Source organism: Erinaceus europaeus, chromosome 1 (assembly GCF_950295315.1).
Source record: "Erinaceus europaeus chromosome 1, mEriEur2.1, whole genome shotgun sequence".
NCBI classification, from domain to species: Eukaryota; Metazoa; Chordata; class Mammalia; order Eulipotyphla; family Erinaceidae; genus Erinaceus; species Erinaceus europaeus.
The window spans coordinates 94,742,525-94,754,799 of record NC_080162.1 but is presented as its reverse complement, the minus strand read 5'-3'; the positions used below and the strand labels follow the sequence as shown (position 1 = coordinate 94,754,799).

General features: G+C 40.2%; 1 protein-coding gene across 3 annotated transcripts in view; it reads right to left on the bottom strand.

The window, feature by feature from the left end:
• SHLD2 (shieldin complex subunit 2) overlaps positions 1-12,275 on the bottom strand; it is a 195,647-nt gene that overhangs the window by 85,406 nt on the left and 97,966 nt on the right. For all 3 annotated transcript variants that reach the window (XM_060190981.1, XM_060190995.1, XM_060190989.1), the window contains one exon: positions 8,174-8,281. In XM_060190981.1, the coding sequence (XP_060046964.1) occupies positions 8,174-8,281 (108 nt within the window). The remainder of the gene's footprint in view (positions 1-8,173; positions 8,282-12,275) is intronic.

Sequence of the window (12,275 nt, the reverse complement as noted above, 5' to 3'; positions counted from 1 at the left end):
CCAATCTACCAAGCTGGGGCTCGGAGCATACACAACTAATCCACTGCTCCCAGCCATTTTTGTTCCCCCTGCTCTACCTTTATTTTATCGATAAGATAGAGAAAAATTTGAAAGGAGGAGAGTTAGAGAAGGAGAGACGCCTATAGTTCTGCTTCACTGCTCAACTTTTATGAAGTAACCTTATACCCAATCACCTTACTAAAATTTCTTATTATCCTTTCCTTTTCTTTCTTCATTTTTTTTCTTTAGTGTGTGTGTGTGTGTGTGTGTGTGTGTGTAATAGAAACAAAGACAGAGGTAGAGTGAAAGAGACCATATCACCAAAGGTGCCTTCAATGTAAGGACTGGGCTCAAACCTGGGTCACTTACATGGGAAAGCAGCACACTATCCAAGTGAACTATTTTGCCAGCCCAGGTTTTCTTATTATTTCTACCAGCTGGCATGCTATTTGTTAGAGAGGTAAGATCATATTTTCTAGAGCTAGCAACAGCTTTACTTCTTCTTTTGTAATTTTTTGGGGGACTTTATTTTTATTTTATTTATTTATTTATTTATTTAGCTTTTCAAAAATCATTTTATAGTGGTCCGAGAGGTGGCGCAGTGATAAAACTTTGGACTCTCAAGCATGAGATCCCGAGTTCAATTCCCGGCAACATTTGTGCCAGAATGAAGTCTAGTTCTTTCTCTCTCATCCTATCTTTCTCATAAATAAATAAAACCTTTTAAAAAATTTTAAATCACTTTATTTGGGAAATATGTCATGTTGAGTAGTTTCTTTTTTAAAAAATATTTATTTATTCCCTTTTGTTGCCCTTGTTTTATTGTTGTAATTGATGTCATCGTTGTTGGATAGGACAGAGAGAAATGGAGAGAGGAGGAGAAAACAGAGAGAGGGGGCGAGAAAGATAGACACCTGCAGACCTGCTTCACCACTTGTGAAGTGACTCCCCTGAAGGTGGGGAGCCAGGGGCTTGAACCAGGATCCTTATGCCAGTCCTTGCGCTTTGCGCCACCTGCACTTAGCCCGCTGTGCTACCGCCCAACTCCATTGAGTAGTTTCTTAACTCCCCATAAGTGTCTGTGCACTACACTCAAAGCCAACTAAATTCTTCCTCCCAGAGTACACTGGGTCTCTCTCAACCCCTTCCCACCTCCTCAATTTAGTCAGTCTTTGACTCAGGGTTTTTTTTTTTTTTTTCTCAGTCTAAGTTTAAGACGGACACAAAAATTAGCCCACAAGATAGCCCAAAACATCCCTCCCTCACCCACCACCCCATTTATACAAACAAGAATCCCAGAGACCACAACAGCACCACCTGCTGGCCAACAATAACCAACACCATACATGCAGAAACAGAGGCAAACAGCTAAATATGCCATAACAAATAAAGAGAAGCAAATCAGATAAAATCCAAGAAATTCCAGATGCTGAGAGTCTATTAGAGACAGACTATAGCAAGCTTATGAGAACTCTACAAGAACTTAGCAAGAACTGAAAGAGCACATTACACTGGAATTAAGACACACAAAAGAGGAACTCAGTACAGAAAGCTTGAAAGAAGAACTTCAAGCAGAGTTCACTAAGCATTTAGGAAGCATGAAAGAAAAATTTACCTTTAGTGCTGTTCAAACTCAGGCTTAGGAAATAGACTCACACATGCAGAAGAAAGAATTTCCAATCTAGAAGATACAATTAGTGCACTCTTTCAATTCAAAGATGAGGGATAGGTAGGGGTCAGATGGTGGCACACCTGGTTGAGTGCACATATTACAGTGTGCAAGGACCCTGGCTCGAGTCTCTGGTCCCTACCTGAAGGGGGGAAAGCAGCTTCACAAGTGTTGAAGCACAGCTGCAGGTGTCTCTCCCTCTCTCCCTCTATATAACCCCCTTCCCTCTCAATTTCTGGCTGTGTCTATCCAATAAAAAAAAAAGTTACCTTTCTAGGGATAGGAAAGGTTTAGAAAGAATGAAGCTACTCTCTGTGAAACTGCAGACTCCATAAAAAGGTCCATACAGATGGAAATACTTTATAACCTAGAAATTCCACTCATAGGCATTTATCCAAAAGAGATAACATCACTAATTCGAAGGGATATATGTAACCCCCCCATGTTCATAGCCACATTATCCACAATAGCAAAAATTTTGGAAACAACCAAAACTGGATAAAACTAGTAAAGCCACAGGCCCTTTGGAATATAACTAAAATATGCCTACTAGCTATCTACAAAATGAAGAAACCCCCCCCCACACACACACACACACACACTCTTCATCTGCACTATTCCAGCCTTTAGGTTCATGATTAGTCTACAACTTGTTTGGCTTTATATATTAACTCTCTTTTCATCTACCAGGTTCCAGATGCTAACATGATAACAACCAGACTTCCCTGGACAGACAACCCCATCGATGTGTCCTGAAGTTCCGATTCCCCAAAACCCCACCCTACTAAGGAAAGAGAGAGGCAGGCTGGGAGTATGGCTCGACCTGTCAAAGCCCATGTTCAGCAGGGAAGCAATGACAGAAGCCAGACCTTCCACCTTCTGCAACCCACAATGACCCTGAGTCCATACTCCCAGAGGGTTAAAGAACAGGAAAGCTATCAGGGGAGGGGATGGGATACAGAGTTCTGATGGTGGGAATTGTGTGAAGTTGTACCCCTCTTATCCTATGGTTTAGTCAATGTTTCCTTTTTATAATTAAAAAAAAAGGATTCAAAAAAAGAAAGAAATTATAATACAGTGTTTAAATATTACAGTGTTTAAAGCAAAATTGAATCAACAGTAATAAAAATCATTTTTAAAAAAGCTATGGGACATATACTAAATGAAGTACTACTCAGCAATAAGAAAAAGGTGATTTTACATCCTTTGGGATAAAATGGATGGAACTCGAGAACATTAGGCTTAGTGAAATAAGCAAAGAGGTAAAGAAAAACTACAGGATAGTCTCACTCATATGTGAATTTAGAGAACTGAACACACATACTTAAAATAAACAACTAGACACAACACAACATATATATATATATATATATATATATATATATATATATACTTTCAATCATTTATTTTCAACCCTCAATTTCACCACACACCCATATTTAAATTGGAAAACTATAGTGGTTACCTAGGGGGGATGGGGGAGGGCACAGACTTTCAGTGGCGGGAAAGATATGACATTTTGGTCCTATCACTATTTAGTCCTAGCACTAGTAATAATGACATGTGTGTGGGGGAGGTGATAGATTTAATATTTCAAGTTCCCTAACTGCCTAGACCATAACCCTAAGCACAAATATTAGCTTTTGCTTAAACATTTAATATCTTAGATTTGCAAGATGATCAAACTCATAAGGGGGTTAGATAATTTCTGGAACCATCCGTTCCACCCCGGTTCCATGGCTGCCAGTTCTTAGCAACATCGCCCCACCGGATATTCGTCGGGATGCGGCATCATCTAAGTTCATTTCCCACGTCTACGCTCGACCGGACCTGCCAATATACGCGGATATCTTCGCCCACCCTGTCCAACGCTTGACGTCTCGTCACCCAATCTGGTCCCCTATGCCTACACTGAACTTGTCTGTTCCAGACTCTTGGAAATAGAGTTGGCAGTCAGCTGAGGTAAAGAACAAACACCTCATCACAGACCCCTGCAAGCGTCAACCCGGCTTTGACCTAGCACGTTATGATTGGGCCCTCCTCAATCGCTATCGAACAGGCCATGGCCGGTGCACCGCTATGTTCCATCGCTGGGGAGCCAGAGACGACCCGAACTGCCCCTGCGGCTACAGTCAGACTATGACCCACATAGTCAACGACTGCCACCTCTCCAGATTCAAAGGAGGTCTCGAAACTTTACATCAGGCTCAACCTGACGCTGTTGACTGGCTACGGAAGAAGGGCAAACGCTAGAAGAAGAAGAAGGGGGTTAGATTGTTTATGGAGCTCTAAAAATGTATCTGAAAATGTAGCTCTGGGGTGAGGGTAGATAGCAAGCATAATGGTTATGCAAAGAGACACTCACGCCTGAGGCTCCAAAGTCCAAGATTCAATCCCCCACACTACCATAATAAAATATATATATACATATATGTGTGTGTATATATATATATATATATATATATATATATATATATATATATATTATCTGTAAACACCCAAATCAACTACAGCTTTAAGCCAGACAGATCAAGACCTTTTGGCCTTGTAAGTATCTAAAATACAAAGAGGTTCAGATACCACTGAAAGGGTTCAAAGCATAGTGAAGTCAAGTATATTAATATAGGTACTAACCATTGGATTACCATAGAAAACAAACCCCCCAACTAACCTGGTTATAATAATAATTAATTATTGATATTTTAACTCTTTCTAAGACTATAAGAAACTCCTTAACTCTCTTTAAGACTCTGATTTCTCCTAGTCCTGGTACTTATAGGATATGCCCATACTTCTTGATATTCCTTCTCTATGATTCCTTACTGCTATACCACCTCTGTCGCCTTCAACCAAATCGCTACTGGTGCTGCCACCCCACATTATACTACTATTAAAATCCTACTATGGACTGTAAACAGAGATACCAAGTCTGAGAAGTCAACTTCGAAACTCTTCAAATTTGGTGAGACCTTTCCTAACACATGGGACACTTACATCCACTTTAAATGGCACGTCATTTAGCTAAGTAACAGATACCAGATTAGGCTAGGGTTTAGGACACTGGAAACAGATGTACAGATATCCATAAATGAGGGGAAATTATATAACTCAAAGTCAAAGTGCTCAATAATGGTTGAAGTGCCTAAAGAAGGCATCATAAATTCTGTAATTGATTTGACTTAGACCAAATTAGCTGGGCAGCCTTGCAGAAAGCTAAAGAAGACAGATACCAAAAACCTAACTCTGGTTGGGCTCAACAAATGATACTCAATGCCTAAACAACTGAGAGAAAAATCTAAGATCATCAGATAAAGGGAGGACTACAAAAGTTGGATAAGAGCAAGAAACTGGCCCACTTAATAATGGCCCGTTTGGTCAATATCACACACCTCATCATCTGGGGCCTAGTTAGAGAATCCTTGGATTCCCATACACATGATGAGCCTAGAACCCTAAAAGGTCTCTCTCTCTCTACTACCACTGGTTGCTTCCATAAGGAACAGAATCTTGTGGGCCCTCCCAGGACCTCTTCCTCATCATAAAGCAATGACGGTATGGATAGCCCCAGTCTCCAAAGGGAGCCTGGGGGTATCCTGCCCTGCCACTTGAAAAAGACTGGTCCTGAAATGAGTATAGCCTACAGTGAGATATATATATATATATATATATATATATATATATATATAGGCCCTGGAGCAGGTGAGTGGAGGTAAATATAGCCACAAAAAAAAAAAAATTTTTCAAGAACAGGAGGTACTCGCTGCCCTAATCCAACTTTCTAGCCCTTTTCTCTACTCTGATACCATTCTCTTAGACAATATTCTTATCCAACCTCAGACTAGCTACCAAACTCAAGCAAAACTATCATGGTTGTGTGCCCCCAGGAACATGCCTAAAATGGTTTCCCTAGCTTTCTTCTACCTTAAAATACCTAATCTCATCTCTTCTAATACACTTTTTGGTTTCTGTTCATTAATCATTCTATCTCAACTTAGGTCATGTCATCTCCAGACATCAGGCTACAGATGCTACCATGACTCCACTCTGAATTCTCTGGGCAGATGACCTCACCGTTGTGTCCTGGACCCTAGCATCTCCAGAGCTCTGACCCACTAAGAAGAGATAGAAACAGGCTGGGAGTATGGATCAACCTGTCAACACTCATGCTCAGCAGAGAAACCATTACAGAAGTCAGAACTCCTACCTTCTGTTCCCCCAAAATAACCTTGATCCATACTCACAGCAGGGGAGAAGTGATAGGATTAAGATAAGAGGGCTCTGAACTCCAACTCCATCAGCACCCAGAGAGAGAAGGAAGAGAAGGACATACGGAGGCAGCTATGATGTTATGAGTAGCCTGGAGGGGAAGAGAGAAAAGGGCGGGGGGCAGCTATGTATAAATGTGGACAGATAGTTGTAGAGATGATGGATGATCCATTTCTACAACCTTAAGGAACTGTTATATGGAAAACTGGGAAATGTTATGCATGTACAAACTATTGTATTTACTGTCGAATGTAAAACATTAATTCCCCAATAAAGAAATTTTTAAAAGGGGGGCAACTATGTATAAATGTGGACAGATAGTTATCTATTTTTATATGACACTGTTAAATACTCTTTCAGATATAATGTTACTTATCACATTATTGTTACTATGTATTAATCTTATGTACATTCTCTCACTTAATCTTCATAACAACCCTACAAGCAACATGCATTCTGTTTTCATTTTATAGATGAAGAGACAGGAGTGTAAGTGGGGTTAAGCAACTTGCTTAAAGACACAGAATTCACATTCTGCTGACTGAAAATTCTAACTATTAGTTTACGCGGTCTTAATTTGTTTTCCATTTCCTAGAGAGAAATATAGCTACTGGTTCCTTCACTCAACAGTTTCTTTTATTTTAAAGAGGAGAAGTGGATCTCAGAGAAGGAAGGTGTCTTTTGTTTGTTTTTTGGTTTTGTTTTGCCTCCAGGGTTATCCACTGCTCCTGGAGGCCATCTTTTTTATCCCCATTGTTGTTGCTGCTATTGTTGTTGCTGGATAGGACAGAGAAAAATTGAGAGGAGAAGAAGAGAGAGAGGAGGAGAGAAAGACAGACACCTGCAGACCTGCTTCACTGCTTGAAAAGTGACACTTCACCCCCTGCAGGTGGGGAATGAGGGTTTGAACCGGGATCCTTGAGCAGGTCCTTTTGCTTTGCACTTTGTGTGCTTAACCTGCTGTGCTACTGCCCAGCCCCCAGGAAGGTAATTTTTACTGGCACTAGAAGACAAGTATTCAAACAAATATCTGTAATCCCATTCTCTTTTTCTTACCTCAAGGGTTTGTTTTTTTTTTCCTTACTTTTTACAGATAGAGCTTGAGAGACAAAGAGGAAGAGGGAATCAGAGAAAGGAGAGACACCCCACCACTGCTCTTCAGTTCATGAAACTTTCCCACAGTGCACCCAAGTGGCTCACACCTAGAGATCCTCATACATGAAAATGTGCCCTCTACTGGGTGAGCTATCTCCCAGTCCCACCTTAAGGGTTCTTCACCAGAGGCACAAGAGTTCCACAGAAAAAATTTGGGGGGTTAAAGAATCACGTGGAATACTAAATTCTATGTCTGATGACTTAAGTCCAATTTTTATGGAAAAATAGCCTATGACTTCCTTAATAGGTAAGAAACACCATAACTATACTTTCTCCTAAAAAAAAAAAAAAAAAGTAAAACAAAATACCCCAGGAGTTGGGCGGTAGCGCAGTGGGTTAAGCGCATGTGGAGCAAAGCACAAGGACCCAAGTAAGGATCCCGGTTCGAGCCCCCAGCTCCTCACCTGCAGGGAAGTCACTTCACAGGCGGTGAAGCAGGTCTGCAGGTGTCTATCTTTCTCTCCCCCTCTCTGTCTTCCCCTCTTCTCTCCATTGCTCTCTGTCCTATCTAACAACAATGACATCAATAACAACAACAATGATAACTACAACAACAATAAAAAGACAACAAAGTCAACAAAAGGGAAAATAAATAAATAAAATTTAAAAAAATAAAGAAAAACATTAAAAAAACAAAATACCCAATGAATAATAATCCCCAAATATTTCATGAAATAAATATGATCTGAAATGTGCATGTTCATTTTTATAGTCTATAGTTGTTCTCAAAGAAAATAAATGAACACTCTCCAGCTGACCTATTAAGAAGGTATTTTTAAAACCATTTTAGCTCTGTTTTTTTCCTAGTATTTGTATATCCCTTAAAAACTTAAGATTCTTGGGGCCGGGTGGTGGTGCATGGGGTTGACTGCACATGCTACAATGTGCAAGGACCCAGGTTCAAGCCCCTGGTCCCCACCTGCAAGGGGAAAGTTTCATGAGTGGTGAAGCAGGGCTGCAGGTGTCTGTCTGTTTCTCTTCCTCTTTATCTCCCCCTTCCCTTTGAATTTCCGGCTGTCTCTATTCAATAAGTAAATAACAATAAAAAAAACTTGAGATGCTTATATTCAAAACACATCTTACATTCTTCAGGCTGGACAGACGAACAACTCCCAAGATTTAATAACTGACTGGTAAATGTTGACTGCAGTTTTGTCTCACCAACCCAATGATCTTCATGAACAGTAACATCTAGAAATGAAAAGAAAAAAGTTCTGATGATGTAATCAACTTTTCATACTGTAATTAACCTATTAATCTTAGCAAAATAGTATGCATGTGATCAATGCCAAGCAACTGAACTTCAGAGAGGCATTTTGTGCTAAGAGGCACAAAATTATAAATTAGCGAACCTGAAGACGGAACCTATCAATAGTTATATCTCGCACCTGCAGGGGGAAAGCTTCACAAGTGGTGAATCAGGGCTGCAGGTGTCTCTGTCTCTCTTCTGCAATATTCCCCCTTCTCTCACAATTTCTGTCTCTATTCAAAATCAATAAAGATTTTAAAAAATTAAAAAAAAATAGTTATATCTATGTTCAGGTAAAATAACAAAATTGCACCTGCATATTCAAATGATATTATTATGGAAGCTCACTATTTGGACGGAGTCATTTTAATTGCTCTTATTTACTGCAGGAAAATGTTATAGTATATATTTATGACAAATTAGAAGAAACTATTAAGAGTTACGAAGAAAAGTTGTTGGTTCCAAAGCAGTAGTGCATAAAAGAAAAGCAGATAGGGCGCTGGGTGGTAGCGCATTGGGTTCGAGCCCCCAGCTCCCCACCTACAGGAGGGTTGCTTCACAGGCGGTCTACAGGTGTCTTTCACACACACACACACACACACACACACACACACACACACACACACACACCGTCTTCTCCTCCTCTCTCCATTTCTCTCTGTCCTATCCAGCAACAACGACATCAATAAAAACAATAATAACCACAACAACGATAAAAACAGCAAGGGCGGAAGTCAGGCGGTAGCAGTGAGTTAAACGCAAGTGGCAATGTACAATTGGCGCAATGTACCAGCCTAAGGATTCCGGTTCGTGCCCCCGGCTCCCCACCTGCAGGGAAGTCATTTCACAAGCGTGAAGCAGGTCTGCAGATGTCTATCTTTCTCGCCTTCTCTCTGTCTTCCCGTCCTCTCTCGATTTCTCTCTGTCCTGTCCAACAATGATGACAGCAATAACAACAATAAACGGGAGTTGGGCGGTAGCGCAGTGGGTTAATCGCACGTGGCAAAGCACAAGGACCTGAATGAGGATCCCGGTTCAAGCCCCCGGCTTCCCACCTGGGGAAGTCGCTTCACAGGCAGTGAAGCAGGTCTGCAGGTGTCTTTCTCTCCCCCCTCTATCTTACCCTCCTCTCTCCATTTCTCTCTGTCCTATCCAACAACAACGACATCAATAACAACAATAATAACTACAACAACAATAAAAAACAAGGGCAACAAAAGGGAAAATAAATAAACCAATATAAAAAGCTCAATGGCTTTGGGAGTCTGGCAGTAGCGCAGAAGGTTAAGTGCACGTGGCGCAAAGCACTAGGACTGGCAGAAGGATCCCTGTTAGAGCCCCTGGCTCCCCACCTGCAGGGGAGTCGCTTCACAGGCAGTGAAGCAGGTCTGCTGGTGCCTATCTTTCTCTACCCCTCTCTGTCTTCCCCTCCTCTCTCCATTTTTCTCTGTTTTATCCAACAACGACGACATAAATAACAACAATAATGACTACAACAATTTAAAAAAAGGGCAACAAAAGGGAATAAATAAATAAAAACCTCAATGGCTTAAAAAAACAACTAGACTATAAAACCTGTATTTGATCATTGGGATCTTAATTACGGGTGATAGGGTGGAATGGAACTGATAGTCCCACCCCTGCTTCCTATTCCCCTCGCCTACTCCCTTCCCTCCTCAGCTGATTGTTCATTAAGCATCGAACTTCCCACAGTTAGGTGGGAATTCTTCAGTTTGGGGGTATATATAAGTGTTCAACTTAGAGAGACAATAATGTACAACTGGATACTATCAAAGTGGAATTTTACTCATGAATTTCTACATAAACTTGAGTTCAGTACTTAATTAAGACAATGGAAAATATTTAATACTTTAATTTAACAAATACTTTTAACTTCTTTAATACTTTAGTGGAAAAAATTTATTTAGACATGCCATTAAGCTTAACTTCTTCTTGGTCTCATTTTCATCAAATTCAAACACTTTCCATCTGTTTCACACAGACAGAAGAAACTTATTTAGAACTGGCAAACTGCATACTTTTTTTTTCTGAAGGGAATAATACAAAACAAACAAGAATAGCTGATTTTTTTTTTTCCCCACCGAAGTTTCATTGGGGCTTCATATCTGCATTATTCTACCAATCCCAGTGACCTTTTCTCCTCCCATAGAAGGAAAGAAACAGCAAGGAATGAAAGGAGAAATACAGCAGTACTGTTCCACCACACATGGTGCTCCCAAAATGGAAGGGAAGAGGGGAGATGCTTGGACCCAGGAACTCACTCATAGTAAAAAGACTCCCTCATGATTTGTAAAAGTACTCATGAACATATAATCTAAACATCCTATAAGAGGGAAATGAGAATGGGGGGTAGATAGCATAATGGTTATGCAAATAAACTCTCATGCCTGAGGCTCCAAAGTCCCAGGTTCAGTCCCCCACACTACCATAAGCCAAAGCTAATCTGTGCTCCAATTAAAAAAAAAAAAAAGGAAATAAAGAAACTGTAATAGTCACCATACAAAACACTACGGAGGTGTGGCACAGTGGCTAGACTATTTGAATAGGTTCCGAGTTCAATTCCTGGCACTGTATATGCCAGAGTGGTGCTGTGGTATTCTCTCTCTCATTAATAAATGATTTTTTTTTTAAAAACTGGGAACAATATAGATAGTATTGTTGAGTTTTCATCTGCTAAGAAAAGGCCTTTACACTGTGACAATAATGGTTTTGGTAAAATGACCATGGTCCACATTCTCTCTTTATAGTTTGGGAAGCTTGTTTTGTCAACACTCACAGAACAAATTTCCTACGTAAAGAGATGAAAGACAGTTAATTACCAAATGATTTCATTAATACATAGAATACAGATAACTAGGGATCAGGCAATGACACACCTGGTTGAGTGGACATGTTACAGTGCACAGGAAGCTGGGTTTAAGCCCCTGGTCTCCACCTGCAGGGGGAAAGCTTCAAAGTGGTGAAGCAGTGCTGCAGGTATCTCTCTGTCTCTCCCTCTCTATCTCCCCTTCCCTCTCAACTTCTCTATCTCTATCCCATTAAATAATTAAAACATAAAAATATAGATAAAAGAAATTAACTTGTTTGCAAAGAAAAAAGGACCAAACTGTCTCAAAGACTTTAAAAAACTATAGAAATGATTCCTGAAAGTATAGTCTTTCTCTAAGACTTTATAAAAACTATAGTAGTTATCAGAGAGAAGGAGTAAGGGGTGGGGAGCACAAGGACTTTGGTGGTGAATGTGGTGAATTGCATGTAAACTTGTAGGTGTGAAACTACATGTCTGAAATCTTCTAATTTTGTAAACCGATGTTAAATCACTAATAATGAAAAAAAAATTAAATTTCAGGAGTCCGGTGATAGCACACCGGGTTAAGTGCACGTGGCGCAAAGCCCGGCTCAAGCCCCCACCTCCCCACCTGCAGGGGAGTCACTTCACAGGTGGTGAAGCAGGTCTGCAGGTGTCTATCTTTCTCTCCCCCTCTCTGTCTTCCTCTCTTTTCTCCATTTCTCTCTGTCCTATCCAACAATGACGACATCAATAAGAACAACAATAATAACTACAACAACAAGAATAAAAAACAAGGTCAACAAAAAGGGAAAATAAATAAATATTTTTTTTAATTCTGCTTCTAAAAAAATAGATTTCAACTCTGCAACATAAGTTCACATAAAACAAGTTAATAAGACTAACAAACAGGACTGGGGAGACAGCAGAATGGTTATACAAAAACTTTCATGCCTGAGGTTTCTAAGTCCCTGGTTTGATCCCTAGCACCACTATGAGTCAGAGCTGAGCATTATCAGAATTAAAGAAGAGAAAGAGAAGGAGGCAGCAGTTTAGGGGATAAACATTAGGGATATTTATAAAGTAAATATTGGGAACACAGTCCTTCCATCATATGAATGCTATTA